The 21,496-nt window shown below is 44.0% G+C and overlaps 2 protein-coding genes across 2 annotated transcripts in view; one reads left to right on the top strand and one right to left on the bottom strand.

Moving 5' to 3' along the window:
- atxn10 (ataxin 10) overlaps window positions 1–21,496 on the bottom strand; it is a 33,934-nt gene that overhangs the window by 1,698 nt on the left and 10,740 nt on the right. The window lies entirely within an intron of this gene.
- Window positions 13,696–21,104, top strand: wnt7ba (wingless-type MMTV integration site family, member 7Ba). The gene is made up of 4 exons (XM_084573686.1): window positions 13,696–13,789; window positions 14,847–15,077; window positions 18,605–18,872; window positions 20,606–21,104. The coding sequence occupies exons 1-4, from the start codon at window positions 13,707–13,709 to the stop codon at window positions 21,083–21,085; spliced, it is 1,062 nt and encodes a 353-aa protein (XP_084429812.1). The 5' UTR covers window positions 13,696–13,706; the 3' UTR covers window positions 21,086–21,104.

Genomic DNA, 21,496 nt, shown 5'->3' with positions numbered 1-21,496 from the left:
CTTATATGTTATCTGAATATGTTACATGTTGTTATAAATATTACACATTAAAAATTATGCTACGTAGATCTTCATGCTGTTCTATTGTGGTTGTGACAAAAGTGTAAAATTATTTTCTTCAGTTTGTTTTTTAAAATTGTGATCTATAGTAATTATAGATTTTTTGTAACACTAAATTTTTTAAAAATATCCATATTTATATTTGATATGAACGTATTTTCTACACCAGTGATTTTTCAGCTGTTCCTTTGGCATGTTTTTCTTTTTTTCTTTTTTTTTTCTTTTTATAAATGAATACACTAAAAACACGAGGAAATACAGAGTAAGTACCATTTTTTTCTTAATTATTTTCTGTCTTTTTACTCCACTTATTGCTGCAGGTGGAACTAAATTCCAAACTCCCATATTCCCAAGCAGCAGAATTCATCATGAAGTCACTGCCAAATAAAAAACCAACAGAGTAAAATATCTTTTCAACTAAGATGTTAAGGGAGCACCACCACTGATGGACGTGTTGTAGATATGATATATTATATGATATCATCCAAAAACTTTACACCTAAATGGGCTTTTGCACTCAACACTCATCAATCTTTCATTGGATAGAATCTGAACAAACCAATTAAGTAAGAAGTATTGACGAGAGAAAAGTCTCAACTCCGCCATTAACCTTCTTTCACCAGATTTTTTTTGGACGGTGCAACGTGTCCGAGGAGGAGAGGAGAGGAGAGGACAGGAGAGGGTTGGATCTCGTGGAGGTGGCCAGGGTGCTCCATTTGGCGCTGCTAATTTGCAATCAGACACTCTCTTTGAGCTCTTTTCCTACTACGTCTCCAGACAGTGTGGATGGCAGCCGAGACAAAGCTAGCATTCTCCGCCGCCCAAGGCCCCTCTTAGTTTTATTTCAGGCCACTGCTCTCAGACACAGACCATTCTGCATGGAGCACCCAAAGACAGCAGCTAGAGAGGGAGAGAGAGGAGAGGAGAGGAGAGGAGACGAGGAAGGAGCAAGTTTCGGTGGATGTTGAGGGGGAGGTGTGGAAAAAAGTGGGAGGAGGCTTTGTCGAGGACCAAACTGGTGTCTCTCTCTCTCTCTCTCTCTCTCTCCTCTCTCTCCTCCCTCTCCCCCCTGGACACCCTCACCACCTCCTCTCGCTGCTCATTCCTCATCTTGGACAGTACACCGGCCCGTTCCCCTCAAACGTGCTGCAGTGCGGTGCCACGCCCCAACTAGTATCACGATAAACACCCGAGACTTGATCGATCGCAAACTAGGACTGCTGATTACGACCTCTTCCTCTTTCTCCACTTAGTCACTCTGAGCAACAAAAAAAAAAAAAAATCTAACTTTAGATAAGCAGTTCATGAAGTCTGAAGTAGAACTCCTGACCAACTTTGGCTCAACAGCAGGCTTTCTTTTGCTTAAAAGAAATTAAAGCCACTTGGACAATGAGACGACTTTTAATGCTAACCTCAGTGAGTTCCACACAGGTGGGTACAGATTTTAATTCATAACCTGAAGCATCCGAGTCAGAAAAGGAAGAAGAAACTAAATATTATTTGAGCTTCTTTTTGTAGACCTCCTTTCTTTGTAATTAGCACACACTCAATATCCTTTAATAAAGCCGTGACGGTTGGGTGAGCATGTGTGCTTTTACAGTTTGAGGAAATAATAAATATGAGCAAAGGATAATAGCTCTTCCTAGGGATAACCGAGACGAGCACATGTCCCTAAGAGTCGGGACATGTGAACTATGTCTGTCATTTAATCTGATATCACCTAAAAGTGTGAGCACGCATGCCTGCACTGCTGTCTAAATGCGTCCCTGCGCCTACATTATCGCCTTATTATCAGCACTGCACCGGTTCTACGGCGTGTTGTGCCTTGGTTGCCACAGGTAACAGGTGAATGATTACCAGGAGGGCCGAGGGTGTCCTCAAACTCGGGTCAGCGCCGCTTCCCCGTGAGAGGGCGGGATGGGAGTGGACTGCAGCTGCCATCTGTAACTCTAGGCGTGTGTAGTTATCAGCGTGTCTTATCTGCATTGTGTTCACATTGTGTATGTAGGCTGGTGCTGGCCGGTAAGGCCACACTCCGGGAGTTTATTTTGTATTTCATGAAAGGAGAATGGGTTTTTTTGTTGTTTTCGTGTCATGCCAAACAATGATTTTATATTGTTTTAGGTTTCTTTAAATGCAGAGCTGATATATGTTCAACCGTGACGGAATCAATGAATCGGTTGTTGCGTTTACAGTAGGAATAAAAATGTCTCATGTAACCACGTCAGTCAGAACAGAAAGGTCTGATCTGATCAAATTGGGAGGCACTGTTTGTGGGCTTGAGAGAGGTGATGTAAACTTTTGGTAATCTGTTCAGTAGGAAAATATTAGTGTCCGAACACAGACAGAAAAGATGTGGTGAGAGACGGTGAAAACACGAGTCTCTGTCATCTTTTTATTTTTATTTTTTTACTGAATGGGTTCAGTTTTGTCCATAAGGTTAGGAATTAACATTTCCTAATAAAATGTAATTTTTCTTTTATATTTGCAGCAGATTCAGTGCTAAATGTCACACAAAACCACTTAGTGTAGGTCAAAAAAGTTATATGCTGAGCACATACATCTCTTCAAGTCATTTCATTTAGTGTCCATGTAAATAATCTAGTGGGAATTATTTAATTTTATTACTCCCCGTGTAAATGTAAACTTACCTGAAGCAGTGGTTGAAAGCAAACCAGTCTTGTAACCACTGACTTTTATCTTCTTAGCAATGTGATGTGCTCTTATTGTGACCTATTGTCCTGTCCTATGTCTCATCATGTTTTTGTGTTTCCTGCCTAGGGACTGCGGATGCAAATTAGCATTGTTGCTGTAATCCGGCGTATTTACGTCTATTGCTGTCTGAATAGATGTCCATTAATGTGCACTGTCCCTATTAAATAAATAAAATAACCAATGAATTAAAACGGACGCTAGTTTTCCACTAGTAACAGCTCAGTCAGATTAAAACTGTCCCATGAAAACACCTCAATCTGAACAGAATGACCGGATCCAAATTTAAAATACATTTTTAATTCAGACTGTGAGCGGTGACGTAAACCTGTCATAATTTAAAATGTATTTATTATCCATTCATACCTCGGCAATGACGTGTAAATATCTAATCCCTATAACCCTGTCTGCACTTTATTCATACAGCCATGTTTACATCCTCTACACGCTTTATAATGTTTCAAATATTTACGGCACAGTTTTTGTATATATTGTGAAAAAAAAGTGTATTGTTTTCCATGTTATGCTGTTGACATGTGCCTTAAACTGCCCCACGGAGACAAATAAAGTTTTCCGAATCTGAACTGACATCCGTCCCCCTCCAAATTCTGAGCACGTTGCACCGCGAGAGGCACAGAAGCATGGCAGGCAGTTGTTCACACAGATCCATCTTGATCATCAGATCATTTTATTCAGCGTCTAACCGGTTAAGTTGGACTCTCCGATCAGAATGATCTCAATCTGGTTGAAGAAATATTCTCCGTGCAGCCGTGGCAAACGCGTGCACCGCTGTCCATCAGCACACCCCCGTACAAGCGGACCCGAAAGTAGCAGAAATTCAGAGAGGTGGAAAAAACTGCCTCAGTCCTCTTTCGGTTTGGGCTGATTCCCACAGGTTGCCTCACTTATTAGCTGCTTTCCTGCACCGGACCGACGAGCACAATCCCCCTCAGTCTCACTCGAACACATAACAATGCCAGGAATGGCTGCATTTGTGCAGTGCAACCATTAGGCAACATCCGACTGCCTAATTCATTCAGTTTCTCCCTCTGCCATGCCAGCACAATTGGCCTGAAAGGGCGCAGGTGGGGTGCAGAGGAGGCTGCTTGTTGCTCAAACGCAAGCAAGCTGAAGTTGGTCACACAGTTCTAACTGTTAGAGGGCCGGTGGGGATAAAAGCTCAGGACACAGGGTAGACTGTTGGGAAAAGATCGTGTCCTTGAGGCGATCCCGGCTGGGCTCAGCGGTCACCATGACCCTCCCCTCCGAGCTTGACCCCGACTATATCTTTAGCAGTGAACGGTACAAATTACTGGATCGCATGGCTCTGCTTTCTCCCCTCTCCAGTCCCTTTCTCTTTCTCACTTTCTTTTTCTCTGGATGACCACAAACAGCCATTGTCACTGCAGACCACGAGAACAATTGGGTTCTTATGCTGTGGCCGGTCAGGGGATGGGAGGGTAAACTTCAGCAATGACTGCACTAAGTAAATTATAGCTCCAATGGCCTGTGTGGTTTGGAGAGGCTGCGCTTTGTGAGAGGTCCTGCAACTAAAACCACCAGTTCAGCACATTTGTTGCCTCTGCAGTGCAAAACGACGACGGCACGCTTTTTTTTTTTTCTTCTTCTTCTTCTTCTTCTTTTTTTCTTTCTCAATTGGTCTGATCCACGGTCATGTAAACACCACGAGTTGACGGTGAGAGCTGTTAAGATGCAGGAGCAGCTTTTTTTTTCGCACGGGACTCTCGTTTTCTAAACCATACCGGGTCACATCTCATGAAAACTGAATAATTGCGTGACTGCAGGGCAATGAAGGATCGCCACAGTCCTGCTCCCTCTCCACCCCCCACCCCCTTCTCCCCCCCCCCCCCCCCTCCTCCTTTCCCTCTCTCAGATGGAGGCTCCGCCCGTCGACTGTCCTCCCGCGCTCTGATCGCTCCACCCTCCCGCCCTATCCCCTTTCTACATGACATCATCTGCACATCTGTCGTCCCAACAGGGTGCTGGTGACACAGACAGGCCACAAAATTAGTAGAGCTCTCTCCCTCCGCCTTTGTCACCATCTCTTTCTTCCCCTCTGGCTCCCGCTTTCTTTCTTTCTTTCTTGCTCTCTGTGTCCCTTCTTCTTTCTTCCCTCCCTCCGTAGATTCTTTCTTTTTGCCTTCTTTCCCTGCACACCTTTCTTTTTTTTTTTCACTATTCTTCGCCCTTGCTGCATTATGCCCTGTAAATAATATGCTTGCATACTGCATTACATCTCTCTGTTTCCTTCAATGTGGCACGTACATGTGAGCAGACAGGAAACAGCCATTAAACTAAATGATCCATGGGCCTGACCCCAGCTCTGACCCATGTGATTGTGAGCAAACTCAATCAGCAAGGTCAGCACTAACGCGACGTGACTCTTGCAAAATATGTTTTTTTCCCCGACTTTCTCCCGATTCGAGCTAACAGAGGCCGCTTAAACCGGTTAAGAGGTTGTGGTTTTATCAATTTGTGAGTTCGTGTGTGTGTGTGTGTGTGTGTGTGTGTAGGACAGAGAGGAAGAGAAAGAGAGTGGGAGCAATTTTTAGTGTGTTTCGACAGAAAGGCCCAACCCATTAAGGGCCAAGTATTTTCAAGGGAATAGAAACTTACAGAAGTGTAACACATGTTTGATTCCCGGGGCCCCAGCGCAATAATTCTTCACATATGAATTACTAACAGATCAAATCAAGTTGTACCGGATCACACCAGCTGCGGAGGAATTATCTGTCTGGTGTCAATCTGGTGATGTGAAATGAACAAATACTGTAAATTCTATGATTAACTAAGTTTCATGAACAAAAAAATAAAAAATAACTGAATAAAATATACATTTCTTATTTTTATAGAAGGTAGTGAAGCAGCATATTCAGTTTCTAAAATATTTCTTGTAAAATTGCAAATGAAAACCTATTAAAAATATTAATAATTAGTGTGATTTGTTTCCGGGAGGATGTCTGACAATGATTTGGGATTTAAAAAAAAAAAAAAAAAAAAAAAGGTCTGATCTCGGTCAAAAGATTGCAGCAGATGGGGTTTGAACCCAGGATTACACAGGGGGATCAGAGGCCTGATGACCACCGAGAACTCCACCCAAATCCTCCAATTCTTCTCCCCGATTTTTCTTCTTTTTTGCTGTATCAATTCATACAGATTAGTATATAGGCTGCAGTACAATGCAGCACTGGAGTCTGCATTTAGAAAGCACTATGTGTGAATCAGATGTGTGTTTAGTTGCACTAAAAGAGCCGATTGATTCAAAATTACTAATTAAATTGTCGTGCGCACACGTAAAAATAAAGACTGTAAATTGCTTTTTTTTTCCTGAGGGGGAGTGCGCACACTTTTTATTTGTGATATCTTGCTTTTCCTCTTTTTCCCAGTCCAAATCACACTGAGTTGAATTCTGCAGTCAAAGTGCTTCAAAAGCATCACTGAACGCGACTACATTCTGGATTCATGTCCCCTCAACGCCTCGGGATCCGTGAGGCGGGCGCGTGAAAACCCGCGTTTACGCAAACGAAGGCGACGGTTGCATTTTGAAATTTCGATGGTAGGAACCAAGATGGTGGAACCACCGAGGGGTCGATGGGGGCGACGGGTGCTTGTACAGCTTCGCCTCCTGCTCTTTGAAATGTAGGAGGAAAGAGCCCCCTTGAGGATGCCAGAATTACTCACTTTCAATTTTACTAGGGCCACTGAACTGCATCGGGTTCAAAGCTGAATCGCTCACCAGACATTATAAACAATATCATTGGGATCAGAAGGACGAATTCAAGTCTCTCTAGATATGATTTAACATTTCTGGACTGAATGATTATAGGGTTGTAAAATAATAATAAAAAAAACATTGCTGAGCCGTTTAAAACATAAAAGCACTGGCTGTGTTGGATAGTGCTGTCTGCTAGAGCTGCTGTTTTCATGCCATGAAAGACACAATGTTGGTGTGAAGAGGACACGCTTGACCCGAGCCAGACAGGTTTGACCTGAACTGAGACCTTCTCTGGTGCTTTGTCTCCCTCTGCAGTTGCAAATGAGTAAAGGCTCAAAACCAACAAAGTGATGTGCAAAAAAACTAAAACTCCTGCAAAAACATGGCAAAGAGCAACATGGAATTGACAATAAAAGGCTGCAGGTGGGCTATACTTAAAGCAAAAGGTCTGTAAAGGTTTTCATTCATCACTAATTTCTCTATGATTGATTTATTTTCGCTTGTAGTGAAAATGAACTTTTCATGCTAAACGAAAAGCCGATAAAAAATCATTTTAACTCGCTCGCATGTATACTTCCTCACATGAAATATAGCTTACGGGGTTGAATTCAAAGGCCGTCCTGCTAATACCCTTGTATCCTGACATCTGCAACATGTTTACAACTCCAAATCCGTGTTTCTACACCAGAATCATAAATCCTGTTCACATAAAAGGAATCATTTCTGAAGACGTTTATGTGCCTCGTGGCATTGTTAAAAATATGTCCCTGCCTTCATCTGCTCCCAAAAAGGTTCAAGATGCTCCATAGGCAATAATTGCTCGAAAGTAGAATTGTTGTTCCTCAACATGGAAACAATTTCCCCCTGTCAGCTCTGTCGGGTTTCGGGGATCCTCAGACCGGCGTAAATTAGATTTGATTACAAAGTAGTTTCTTTTAGTCGTGTCATAAATACTCTCTTGCCTCTTCACCCCAGGGGTAGTTTTGTTTTTTATCTCTGAAGTCTGAAATCCCTTCCCAGGGCAGGGGACCGTATTCATTTCGCCAACCACAGTCAGATCTTTTGCACATTCCAGCATGCGTTTCACTCCATTACATATACAAGCACCATGTGTTTGTCTTGCCGTATTAGAGCCGAAACAATGACTCTGACATTGTGGTTAAGCTTTAAAGCCGCATGAGCCAAAATGGCCCATATGCACTTGTCTGACCTAAACAAATTAAACCCATCAGCATGCCTTAGTGGATCAGAGACGCACGCGATACACAAAACCGAGGCCTTTGATGCCTGTCTCTCTCTATCTAATTAAAGTTCAGATGTCATACTTAACGGATAAAGCTGACATTATTCTCTAGTTTTCTTATTGACAACAAATCCTATAAAGGGCCAGGGCTGTGTGTGGCACCTCAAGCCCTACATAAATCTGTAACAACTGGGAAACATATATATAAAAGCAATTGCAGTTGACGACTGCAAGCATTAGCAAATGCAAACAGGGATATATAGTATAATTGTTAGGGACAATTGTCTTCTGCTTCAATTTGCCATTGAGCTCAGACATGAATGACTATTAGGGACATGTGCTCTCCTCAGTAAAACCTAAGAAGAACTTGACAACCAAAGAGGCGTTCAATGACTTCCATAAAGAATTTCTCATTGGCCGGTAGCAGTACAATTATTAAGTGAAAATTCTCAATGGTTTCACCTATAACTATAATTAATTATACAATATCCTGGATGGGAGTGTAAGAGTATAAGTCTAAGATCTTGAGGAAAACATTTAGATAACTATACTTCAGCCTAAGATGCTGGCAACGCGTATCATTCTCACCAGCTTACGTCTTGGCTCCACTGTAAAGAGCCGCAGAGCTGAGGAAATCCTCCAGAAACCCCAAAACCAGCTACTCAATGAGAGAGTGAGAAAAAATTCACTTCACAATCGGGAGGTCTTAAATCAGAAACTGAACAGATGCTCAACCTAACCGGCGTCCCTTCTACCAGCGGAGATCCTCCAGGAAGTCTCCAAACCGGTGTGAGAGGCGCAGATTTCGCAAAACATCGAAGGTAAGAGACGCCAAAAGAGCAGAAACGTCTTCCTTTACAGACGCAGTGTAACAATTCACACAACACAGAAGAGCTTCTGTTGACTTTAGATAAACCGTGACCTCACTGGCCGAGAATATTCACGCACGTCTCCTCATTTCCTGATTTTAAAGCGGTTTAAAGCGGTTTGTAAGGCTCCAGTGACCTTGACCTTTGACTTTTTTAGCATAGGACTCTAGCCACTTCATCCGTGAATCTACGTGAACGTTTGGGCCAAATCTGAGGAAATGTTCTGGAGATATCGTGTTCACAAGAACAGACAAACAACCTGAAAACCTAACAAAACATGTAGCATAAATCCATCTTCTTAATGAAGCTAAGATGTTTTACTCTCCTCTTATCGTCAGTTCTTGTTTTGGTTTGTCTTTTGTTATACTGCCTTTCTAAAGGAAGTATAATTAAGCACGTCACGTAGCGACAATGGGCTGGCCCCTTGCTGTTCTTGCATGTTTTTCTCAGATGTTCTTGGTAATCTGGGAACATTAGGTATTCTTTTATTTAATATTTATTGTTATCCTTTCTTTCTTTCCACTCCATTAAAACTAAATTGGCAGCGACATTAAAGACTCTGCATTATGATATGATTTCATATTTATTAATTTTTAAGTACTTCTGACGTTCTGGGTTTGGCTTTGATTCCTTATGAAACATAAATTCATTATGCTTTCATTATTCAGTATGGTCTCATTGCATTTCTGTTGTATGAAACTGGAAGGAAGTGATGTGACACATCTAAAGAGGGTGATAAATAAATGCAGATCACAAACTAGAAGCATTTTATGGGAAGAATATTGGAGCTTGTAGCCAAGCAGTGTATTCATTGTGGTGATCAAACATACATGGGTATTATCTTCTCCGTTTCCAGCGCATCAGCCCGTGTTGGTGCACATCTGCTGGAGAAATCACTGTGAAACAGGGAGCGCATGCTTGAATTTTTCCATCATACGACTCTAAAAAGACGTGAATGGGAAATGGATTTATGTGGCAGTAAAGGAATGTGATTTGTACAGTAACGGAAGAAGGTTATAACGGCCATGTTGTACACCTTGGGATGGTGGCTACACAGTTCATGAATGTGTCAGCGACTGTTAAACACGAACGAAGAAGACGATGCTGATCAGTTAATTCAGAGGCAGCTTCAGGCCTCAGACTGAAGGTCGATGTGCTTTCTAGAGCAGGGGTCTTCAACCACTAGTTCATGGACTAGCACTGGGCTGGTAAGAATCTGCTAGCAAGTACCAGTAATTGCACCGAACTTGATCTGACCCGGTGCGCGTGTTGCAACAAGCTAGCTAGCTTTGTTGTCGTCAGAACTGGACCATTGCTTCCCAACGGCACATGACCCCAAGAAATGCAAAGAAATGGATCCCATTTATAAATCTCTCCGGCATATGTTTCTGTCAATGTGGACAGAAGATCAACTCCTCAAGCTTGTCATTGACAGTGGACTAAATGTATGTTTGACCTAACACCTCTGCACTCAGGCTGAATCTTTTGAGATGGCCCTGAAAGCTGTGGAATCACTTTCCGATTTCCTATACGTGAGTCTTTCTGTAGCTAATGCAACAAAAACTAAACTGTGACAAAGATCTGACATAAGGACATTGCTTTGGGTACTGGTGTCTCCCATCACTCTGAGAGTGTGATCGTCTAGTTGAGGGAGAACAAGCCCAAGACTACCACAGATCCACTGCAATTGTGGGTTATATCAGGGATGAACAGGAGCAGGAGTACAAGAATCTGGTGAACAACGTTGTCTCGTGGCGTGGAGCAAACCACCTTCAGATCGATACAGCTAAAACCAAGGAGATGGTAGTGGATTTCCGGAAGTCCAGGCAGTACCTGCAGCCTGGAACCATCAACGGGGAGTGTGTACAGGTGGTTCAGACCTATAAGTACCTGGGTCTACATCTGGATCACAAACTGGACCGGTCGGCTAACATAGACTCAGTCTACAAAAAAGGTCAGAGTCGTCTCTATGTCCTCAGGAGGCAAAGGTCTTTTAACATCTGCCGGAAGTTGCTGGACATGTTCTACCAGACTATCGTTGCCCGTGCCCTCTACTGCGTTGTGGTGTGCTGGGGAGGAAGCACTAAGAAGAAGGGCGCCTCACAGCCAGACGAGAAGGCGGGCTCTGTGGTGGGGGGCAGAGCTGTAGTCCCTGACATCGGTGGCAGATGCAAGGACCTTGAACAAACTTCATGAACAATGTCCACCACCCATACCCGATGGCATAGTCAGGCAGAGAAGCTCGTTCAGTGACAGGCTGCTGTCTCTGTCCTGCTGTCCATGGACAGGTTGAGGAGGTTGTTCGTCCCTCAGGCCATACCACTCTGCAACGCCTCCCTGTGAGGAACCAACTGGACTTTGGTCATTGACTGTTAATAAACTAAAGAGATATTTTCTACATACATGATGACATATATTACACGGTCCATCGGTTTGTAGGGCATAAACTTTAGGGACTTTTGGGATGTGTGTCTGGATGGGATTGGCCAAATGTAGCCTCGCTATTGTTAATAAAAATGTCACATATGATGAATTATCAGATGTTTACTATTACATTCAACAATAGAGTTTATTCGACGACCAGGGTTCTGGGCTCAAGGACAAGATAGACCCTAAATCCCACAAAACCCTATAATTAATCTGGACTTTTTAGGCCTGTTTCCAGCTCGAATCCTCTTGACGTCACCGCTCCAGTTTCTAACTCCCTGACGCCAGACCTGTTATTCATCATCAAACGCGGACGAGGACGATGCTGTCAAATATGTCAAAGCTCTGACAGCTGTCCAGCTTTTTAATAAAGAGGGGCGATGTTAGTTCAATAGCCGCTAACATCAGCGACGTTCAAGTATTCCTGTGCACACCGACCCACACTGCCCGTGTCTCCCTGTTCGCCTCGTCCTCTGTGCAAAAAAAAATATGAAAAGAAACAGATATCGGTGTGTGAGTGCCAGGACAGTGAGTGCACGCTGCTTAAGTGCTATCTTGGCTTTGGAAATTGAGGTTTAGGAGGATTATTTGGACAAAAAGATAGAAGGGAAGTGAGCAAGAAAAAGGCAGAAAAAAAAAAAAAAAAAAAACACTTGCTGACATATACGCAAAGGTTTCTGCCTCGGCTGCCCACGAGCCACAGACATTATCTTGGAGTTGTCCACTGATACGGCTGCAGATTTAGATCCTGTAACAAGGTTTCAGCAGCCAAGATGGTGCAGTACTTCACAGAGGGCCGTGTATATCTAACTAGCTATCGTTACACACTCTGAGTCGGCCTGAGCCAGTCTTACAACAACCAAAGAATAAAATTATACTCTTTTCTACTCCAAATCCCTGCTATCTCTCAAACTGCTTTGCTGGTTGCGACAGGGAATTTAAATTAAGAGGTTTCCTTGTTCTTTCCACAAATCTACCCCCCAATCATTTTCTGAGACGGGGTGTTGCTTTCGTTCAGACGGCAGATACCTCATTTTGGAAACAGTTTTTTTATCAGCAATATCTCCTTGCGGTTATTTGTTCAGGTCAAGTAAAACTCTCCGTTTCGGTCTCCAGAATGTCAACAACAGGCCAAGACAATATGTACTTTGTCCTCCGAGCACTCTGTGAGGCTATAAAACGGCCCTGCCCCTGTCAACAGGGCGCCGTTTGCTGTGGAACATCTTTAAAAGAATGACACAGCAAATGTTCCTTTTGTTTTCACAGTATTTTTACAACGTGAGAGCTCGTCCCCGTCCGCGGGCCCCAGCGGATTACACTTCAAAGTCCCACGGAGGTTTAACAAGAGTATTCAGCCGGTAGGGAAGATCTTAAAAGCGACATTTCAAATCCATGTAAGCAAACTTACAGATACGATGCTTCCAGGTTTGCAAATCACGCACCAATATTTAGCTGAAGGTTTTGAGAGGATGAACTTTTCCTTCGTGTCACCACATGAGGGCGTATTGTTGTATAAACACCAGCAGAGTAGAGTGGAAGGGCTGGAAGACCCCAGAGTCTGATAAACGTAAAAGTGTCTGAAGCATTCCTGCAAACAGAAGAAGAGCAGCTGAGACTGAAACTCCGGAAGTGGTCATTAGAACTTTAGTATCACTATAAATGCACTTTGAGATAATTGTCTCCACTATTTCATTAATTAAATACCCATTACAGGCCAGTGCGGCTTATTCTACAGACAAAAACGACTTAATTTAAATTTAGATTGCTGCCGTAAAAGAGGAAAAGTAGCAAATGATCCCATCTGAGCATGGGACGTCCCATTGTGTCATGTTTCTAAACGTTTAAATTCTGAATTACAGTTTAGAAATGTGTGATTATTAGATGTCACCGATATCCTTATATTTAAAGAAGATTATTTACTTGAAATAATGGGGTTCTTGACACTAAATGATGAGAAATGTGGCCTTTTCCATGTTGTGAAAATATGAGCTGGAAGTTTTTTGAAGTGGCATGGAGGCATCACTGTAACCAAAATGTGACAGTTCACTCCCACATCAGAGAAATAATGGAAAAGGCCTCAGGGATAGAGAGAGGGAGGGAGAGAGAGGGGGAGAGAGAGAGAGGGGTGAAGGGGTGGAGATACGGTGGGATGCGGGGTGTGCGGGCTCATCCCGGGGGCTGGTGCACCGGGAGAGGCCACTGTCTCCCTCCCTTCCAATGCCACAGCAGCCCCACTTTTTTTTGGAGAGCCGGGCGCATCGGACATCCGGAACCCCATCTGCCCCCACCCCTCTGTCCTCTCACACACACTCTCTCTCTCTCTCTCTCTCTCTCTCTCTTTCCCACCTAGTCCTCATTCAGTCCAGGTGGCAGAGCGCACATCGGCCGAGGGATGCAGCCTCTCATCTCCAGCAGCAGCAGCAGCAGCAGCAGCACATGGACAGCGGAGCTTGGAGCTGCCGCAGAGCGCCACGGCTCCATTAGCTAAAAGAACGCCGACACCAGGAAGGAGCCACCTCTGCGTTTAACTCCTGGGCTAAAGGATATATATATATATTTTTACAAGTCTTTTTTCCCCTCCTCCATCCTTTTTTTTTTTTTTTTTTTTTTTTTTTTTAAATCCCGAGAGAGCGAATCAAGTTGTGTTCAATGCGCAACCATGCTTATCATCTCGTCTCGCAGTGCGCTGCTGTCCGTCTACTACCCGCAGATCTTCCTCATCCTCACCAGCGGTAGCTACCTGTAGGTTTCTTGTTGCTGCACTTGATCAGTTCACATTCCACACCGCGCTTTTATTTCTGCTCTCAGGTAGCTGTGCCTTGCGCGCAAGTTGGACAATTACGCACCGGAAATTTAGATCGCACATAATATATGCAGGTGTTTATTCCAACTAGAGTACACAGTGAACATTTTTTATTTAAATTTATTAAAAAAAAGAAGCTAGATTTAGCATTTATTAACTGACGTAATCTTTCTTATTACATTTTGTTCTGGCGTGGCAAAGAGATTAATCTGGAAACGGAAAATAACTTGAACTTGGAATATCCAGCTGACCATAATTTTGGAATCACTCAATTAGATTTTTATTCCACAATTGAATCAGTCACGGGGCAAGAGCTGCGGAGTTTTCTAACATATGAGCAGTCCCATTCGAATACTGACTCATAAAAAGACTAGTTATATGGAGAGAATGAAGCCAATATGTAATCTACGTGATTTTTGTTTTAATACGTGTTGGAGTCTGTCCGCAGCTGATGAGATAACCTGCCCTTATGGATTTACACATTACACCAGAACCACTTTGTCATGGGAGCACCTCGTCAGACAAGCTCCATAACTGGACAGCAGCATATGGAAAAGAGTAATATTGGACTACTTCGCGCTCTGCCTATAGGCGCAGGCCCGGTGTAATGAGCTCTTAGGGCATTAAAAAGACCCGCGCAAGGGGAATGATTGCTGCACCATACATGCCTCTCATTCACAGCAAGGGCAGGCCCTGAAACCTAAAATAGCTGTGCACGTTCATGTTTTGAGAAACAGACAAAAAGACGGGTAGAAACGGCATTCCTATAATTAACTATTGTTCTCTGTTGTCTCATGAGATTGATGTGATCTTTTCATCCATCTCTTGGATATACAGATGTACAACAACCCTTACTTTTTGCCTATTAATAGAAACAAGGTTTAAACAGCACAGAATCCCAAACTTCCTTCTGATTTGAGAATGTATCTATGTTTTTTTTAGATGTATAAGTCTTGGCCATCCCTCTGATTAATCCCAGTTTTTGTATTTGCCCAGGGCTTTGTCTTCCGTGGTAGCTCTGGGTGCGAACATCATCTGCAACAAGATCCCGGGACTGGCCCCCCGTCAGAGAGCCCTCTGCCAGAGTCGCCCAGACGCCATCATCGTCATCGGCGAAGGAGCCCAGCTCGGCATCAACGAGTGCCAGTACCAGTTCCGCTACGGCCGCTGGAACTGCTCTGCCCTGGGAGAGAGGACCGTCTTTGGACAAGAGCTGAGAGTAGGTCAGTCTGTTTGAAACTCGGCTCCTTTAGTTTACTTTAAGGGTGTAGGGAATCAGCAAAGTAGGTTCAGGGGATGAGACATAGTTGCTTCAAGACAGGAGGATTTAAATGAGGTATTTCTGGGACAAAGTGGTTTTCTCTTTTTTTGGCGTTTTAATGGCTTTATTTGTCACAGTAGAGACATGGAAGGGATGTGACATGAAGCAAGGATCCTCAGCTGGACTCAAACTGGGGATGTTGCCTTTAATGGTCAGCCCCTTAAAACCTTTGGCAAGAAGCCCGAAACAGTTTTTCACCTTTGTAAATGTAAGCTACAGTATATGGACTGTACATTAAGATGTCTAATGACAAACTACATTAGATCCAGTAAGTGGAAATCTTCGCTTTGACACAGGACTGTGGACTGACAACAGGTGGACTGTCCAAACTGAGCTCTAGGATGATTCGGGCGAGCAGTTCAGGTGCCGTTCGGCGGGTTTGACGCGACCCTGTCATCTCAAGCTTCTTGTATTCTCCTTAAATAATAGGAGCTGACATCAGTGGCATGGGAAAAAGCTGCAGCATAGCTCATCAAAGAGGCATGAAATTCAGAGAGGGGTGGTGAAACTTTAAGTATGGCATGTTATGAGCCCCTCGTGCACCAAAAACAATGAATGAACAAACTCCAAATTGAAGGGCTTTACTGGAGTCCCCAAAGGGGTGCGACATCGCTACGCTTGCCACACATTGTCCCAAACCGGGAGAGGATTTATTCAAGAAGGTCTAAGCCCGTCTCAAAGCATTTATTTCACACCTACACAATCCATAAATACGGAAACTAACTCATCTAGTTGGCTTTAGCATTCTTCCAAGTATTATTTCTCACAGAAGCCTGTTTGCTCTTAACGTGAACCCCTTATATAAATTGTGTTTCAGTTCGAAATGTTTTGTTGCGGTCTCGCTGTGGGTTTGGATCCATGTTTAATCTAGCAGCTCTGGCAGCAATCGCTTTCTTCTACACGGGAGACGGGCAGACAAAACGTCTGGATCCCTTTATTTCTTTTGTCAGAGGAAATGTCTCTTCTCTCTTGTGGTGCGTCGGAGAGACACTCCGGACCCCTCTCGCGCTCACCATGAGGAACAAACAACAACTCTGGGAGGCTAAATGTAATTTGATGTGCTTAAAAGCTAATCAGAGGTTAAAACTGGGCAAAACATATCAGATTTCCAGGCAGATTCTTAAGCAAAATGGTTCCAATTGTTCTCCATTTTCGCCGTTTTTTTTAAAAACAGAAACACAAACCGGGGCTGCACACCCACCTGATGAGGCCAGTGTACCATCCACCACTTGGGTCTGATTGACCTGCTGGGCCTGTGAACTCATTAAGCACTGAGAAAGCGCAGTGAGATCCATGCAAACCACTAACTGAAGTCAGGTCCAGAAGCCGGATGGCAACAATGGAACCCTGCATGCGCTGCCGTACAATCAAAACAAATCACGGCGCGAAGAGATGGCTGTTTGGCTATTGCATGCGCCCGATGCCTTGAGAAATGCTCACCATACAGCGTATCTGAATGGGTCGCAGACTCAGCCTGATGAGAGAAGACTTCAGAGTTTGTTTTGAGTTATGGACCGGGGGAACCGCAGGCCTGATGGTTTCTGCGAGTGAGTTTGTCAGCTTGGAGGGGAGCCATTAGAATCGCCTCTACCAGAGACGCTGTGCATTAATACTCGGGGCTGTCGAGGGGAGCCGAGGCCCGGCATTATCCTGATTGGAGACGGAGGGTATCTTATTACAGAGTGTAGCGCCAATAAATTCACCCACCCACCCCCTCCGCCCCATAAATATAAATGCGTTTATCCCGAAGTTCAAATGGTGACATACAAAAGCTTGGACATGCAGTCAAGCCTGGCCGCAGAGTATTTCAACAACGCAGCAGTATCATTTGCCATAACAATGCGGACCGCCTAGGACGGACACAGAAAGACACTTAAGCTGCGTGAGAAATTCCATTGATGAAAAACATTAAAACACTGCAGCTCTATGAATGCCGCTCACAAAAAATAAAAAAAGAAAAAAGAAAAAGAAAGAAAGAAAAAGCTCCTCTCGTCAGCCAGTAGATGTCACTTTTGTTTTCTTCACTATGCTGATTATTGCTTAAACAGCCACTGACTACTGGAGGAGACCCGTGACAGAGTATGAAACGAGACATAGAGAGAAAAATCATAGCTATTATACAGATTACACAGATGTTAACAGTAATACTCTTTATACTTATGCTTCTCAAATTCACTCTCACTCATGTATAGCCTTTTAATCTGCTTCATATGGGGAGCTGGAGGAAAGCTGCAGAGTACTGCCGAAGCTGTGGTACTGATGCTGGACGTTAATAAATGCACGGAAAGTGCTGTTACGTTACTTGATAGCTTTTCAAATAAAAGTGCCACATCAGACGGCGTAAAATTTCCTTTGTATAAGCTACATTTACAGTTAAAGGAAACTGGAAACCACTACCTGCCGGTCTGCAGATTCAGGATTTGAAGAATGTTCTCGACCACAGTTAAGTCCTGGTTAAATGCTTAAGCAACCGCATCATCAACTCGTCATTACTTGAATGTAAAAGCTCACGTTAAATGTGACTTAAACTTGTTTTATGTCACTAGGTTCACAGTTTGTTACCGGCCGCTGTCGCTGCTTTTGTTTCTTACTGATGCCCATCAAAAGACACCGGACGCCGCTTCTTCAGAAGTTCTTCTGTGTTTTTCCCAAACAAAATAAACGAATAAATAAATACACGTCAGAAAACCGACGGAAAGACAGTTATTTACTGTGAAATGGCGGCTATTTTTTTTTTTCTTTTTCCCTTAAAGCATTTCAATAAGTTTGAGGTCTCGCATGAGAAGATGTTTTGCCTCTTTTGGAAAGCTGGAAACGAGGAGAGAAAGAGATGTAGGAAAAGGTCAGAAAACCTATTTTTTTTTGCTGCAGTAATGCAGCTTAACCCTTTGGCTCCTCGGGCGCAGACAGTTTAAAGGCATGTCATGTTTCTTTTGACTCAATGAGCAACCGTGGACATTTTGGGAGTGTTGAGAGTTTGCTCGATTGTCATCTCTTTAATCGTCTTGCACATGCATGAGGAATTACATCTTTATTATTAAACTCACTGGCCCAAGAAGTTTGGTGGTCTCGTGTTACTCCACCAAAGGTGCGTTAGCTCCTACCTGAGTAGAGGACTATTTGGCTGGCTTAAATGAAACAAGGGTGTAAGTCAAGGCAGATATATCCCTGGTGGGTCAAGATGCAGAAAAGCTAGATTTCCTAGAAAAGAACTCAACCTTGAAAATGCTCAACGCTTCTTTCAAACCCCACACTCGGATAGTAAAGCTTGCTGTCATCAAGAAGAGAGTCCAAAGAAAACTACACTAAACCTTTCTGCTGAGATTTTACAATCTCTCTACACAGCAAAGTAATTAAAAGTGTAAGTGAAAGTGCCTGAAGTGACTTTTTTGTATTTTAACTCTAATTTTTCGAGTTTCTTTTAATCAGGCAGCCGGGAGGCGGCCTTCACTTACGCCATCACCGCTGCCGGAGTCGCCCACGCAGTGACTGCAGCGTGTAGCCAAGGCAACCTGAGCCAGTGCGGCTGCGACCGTGAGAAGCAGGGATACCAGGACCAGGAGGAGGGCTGGAAGTGGGGAGGCTGCTCGGCCGATGTCAAGTACGGGGTGGAGTTCTCGCGGCGGTTCGTGGACGCCCGCGAGATCAAGAAAAACGCCCGCAGGCTCATGAACCTGCACAACAACGAGGCAGGGCGAAAGGTAACGCAAGCAAACACAAGCCCATGAAAGTGAAGTTAATTCATAGCAAGTGGGTGAATGTGTGAGATGAAACACAAACGGAGCACTGCCACATCCCTGCCTGCAGTCCGTCCCTGCAGTGAATTTCTAAGCGTTAAATCAGAACAGAGGATATTATTGCAAGTCTCTTTCTCTTCCTTTCTCAGTGGCAGCACCAAAGAACACACTTCTGCACCACCGCACACACTGAACCAACCAGTCAGGAGCGAACGTCCAAAAATCTGATAACCATGAGTGGAAAGGCAGAGCTGCTGATTTGAGCGCACGAGTTACGATTTGTTACAATTATGATCAAATATCTTGTACTCGAAACGCATCTACAACAAAAGGCTCAAGTTTTCCGCATGAGAATCAAGGTCGCTCGCAAAGGCAAACAGTCACCTGTCAGTTTTGTCATCTGCAAATATTTGCATGGCGTTAGAAAATAAATCTGGCTCAGACCGCAACGTAACTCTATACGTGTACGGTTACACAACAGCTCTGGTCAGTTTTCTGGGGCTGACACGCCATTCTGTGGTCTGAAGAAAGGTAAAGTTAATTAGAGACTACAGATTTTGGGGGTAGGAGTTATTTTCCCCAGGTTTTTTGACATAAAGTTGGCATGCCGCTCGCTGTGCTGAAAGTTGAAGTGCCCACAGAGAGCCCGGCTTACCAAAACACACTTGAAGGCCATGCAATTGCTATTAGCCGTTTCAAGTTTGCGCAACAGACACGTGAATTTCAAATCTAGAATACAGTGCCTAGGAAAAGTATTCACCCGCTTGGATGTTTTCCTCTTTTACTGCTTTTATAAATGGAATCATTGTTAATATTATTTTTCCTTTTTTGACAAGAAAAGACCCAGTGTAAAATAAGTGACCCCCTGCACGTCAGTATTTAGTAGATGCACCTTAGGCCACAATCACAGCTCCGAGTCTGTGTGGGTAGGTCTCGATCAATTTCACACTTGCAAAACTGCTCAAGCTCAGTCAGTTTGCACAGGAATCAGGCGTTAAGAGCACTTTTCAAGTCCAGCCACAATCTCTCTATGGATTGAGGTCACTCCAGCACACTCGCCTTTTTGTCTTTGAACCATTTTTTGTAAATTCTTGTCAAAAAAGCAAATGATATTGACCATATTTGTTTATTTACAAAGGCAATAAAAGGGGAAAAGACCCAATGGGGTGAATACCTTAACCTCTTAAAGGGGAACTACTTTTTTTTTTTTTACAAACTGGACCTTATTTCTGGCATAAAATACGGTCGTTTACTCACCCATATAACTTTTGTGTAATTTGTATTCCTTCGGAAGACATTTAGATCTGCGTATATCCATATAGTGGGAGTGACTGGGGCACCGAAACGCAGCCTCTAAATAATGCATTATCTGCCGCGAAACTCGTTCATTTCACTAATATTTTGTTATCGTACACTAGTGCTATTCCCCATTTAGTCCGGAGTTAGTCCAGGGTCTGTAGATTGACCTACAGACCCCGGATGAGGCTGCGTTTCGGTGCCCCAGTCACTCCCAGTACATGGATATACGCTGATGTAATTATCTCCCAAAGGAATACAAATGACACAAAAGTTATATGGGTGAGTGAATGACCGTATTTTATGCCAGAAATAAGGTCCAGGTTGTAAAAAACAGTAGTTCCCCTTTAACTATGTTTTTTAATTTGTACAGAGCTAACCTCTACTCTCTGTGTGATCAGATCCTGGAGGAGAGGATGAAGCTGGAGTGCAAGTGTCACGGCGTGTCCGGTTCCTGCACCACTAAGACCTGCTGGATCACCCTGCCCAAGTTCAGAGAGATCGGCTACCTGCTGAAGGAGCGCTACAGCGAAGCGGTTCAAGTGGAGCCGGTGCGGGCCTCGCGGCTCCGCCAGCCCTCCTTCCTGCGTCTCAAAGAGGCTCGGGGCTACCAGAAGCCCACGGACACGGACCTGGTGTACCTGGAGCGATCGCCCAACTACTGTGAAGAGGACACGGCCACAGGGAGCACGGGGACGCGAGGCAGACTGTGCAACGGCACCTCGAGCCACACGGACGGCTGCAACGCGATGTGCTGCGGCCGGGGGTACAACACGCACCACTACACGCGGGTCTGGCAGTGCAACTGCAAGTTCCACTGGTGCTGTTTCGTCAAGTGCAACACCTGCAGCGAGAAATCAGAGGTTTTCACTTGCAAGTAGGAACCGTGGAAAGGAAGAGGAAAGTAAAGTGATATGGCAAAGTGGAATCGAAGTGAAGGACTTGGAGGTATTTATTACATTTTGCACATTCCGACATCCTATTTGGAATTCTTTAAAGGAAGGAAAATGGAATATGAGGTTTGGAAACAGACATTTAAGCCACATATTTGTGCGTATACTGGTACAAATGTGACGCGATGACCCAAAGAGGTGAAAGGATTTGAGATTCTCTTTAGGCCGAAGACGACATTTTTGAATCCACGCAAGAGGAAAACGACTGCGGCTGGAACCTGAGACTTCGGGAGCAAGCCAACTGGAAACGCAACAAAAGCTTCAGACTGCCGTGAAATAAGACAAGCGCCTGACGACGCCTGACAGGAGGCAGCACGAGATGTTTAACTGTACACTCAC

Source organism: Chelon labrosus (genome assembly GCF_963514085.1).
Source record: "Chelon labrosus genome assembly, chromosome: 23".
In the NCBI taxonomy this organism is placed as follows: Eukaryota; Metazoa; Chordata; class Actinopteri; order Mugiliformes; family Mugilidae; genus Chelon; species Chelon labrosus.
Note: the sequence above shows the minus strand (reverse complement) of the source record. Positions and strands in the feature narration are given on the sequence as shown.

Bases quoted from the DNA above. Each gene is read 5' to 3' on its own strand.
- wnt7ba (XM_084573686.1), top strand. From the start codon at position 13,707: ATGCTTATCATCTCGTCTCGCAGTGCGCTGCTGTCCGTCTACTACCCG. The intron at 13,790-14,846 runs GTAGGTTTCTTG...GTATTTGCCCAG, and splicing joins CTCACCAGCGGTAGCTACCT to GGCTTTGTCTTCCGTGGTAG. The intron at 18,873-20,605 runs GTAACGCAAGCA...CTGTGTGATCAG, and splicing joins ACAACGAGGCAGGGCGAAAG to ATCCTGGAGGAGAGGATGAA.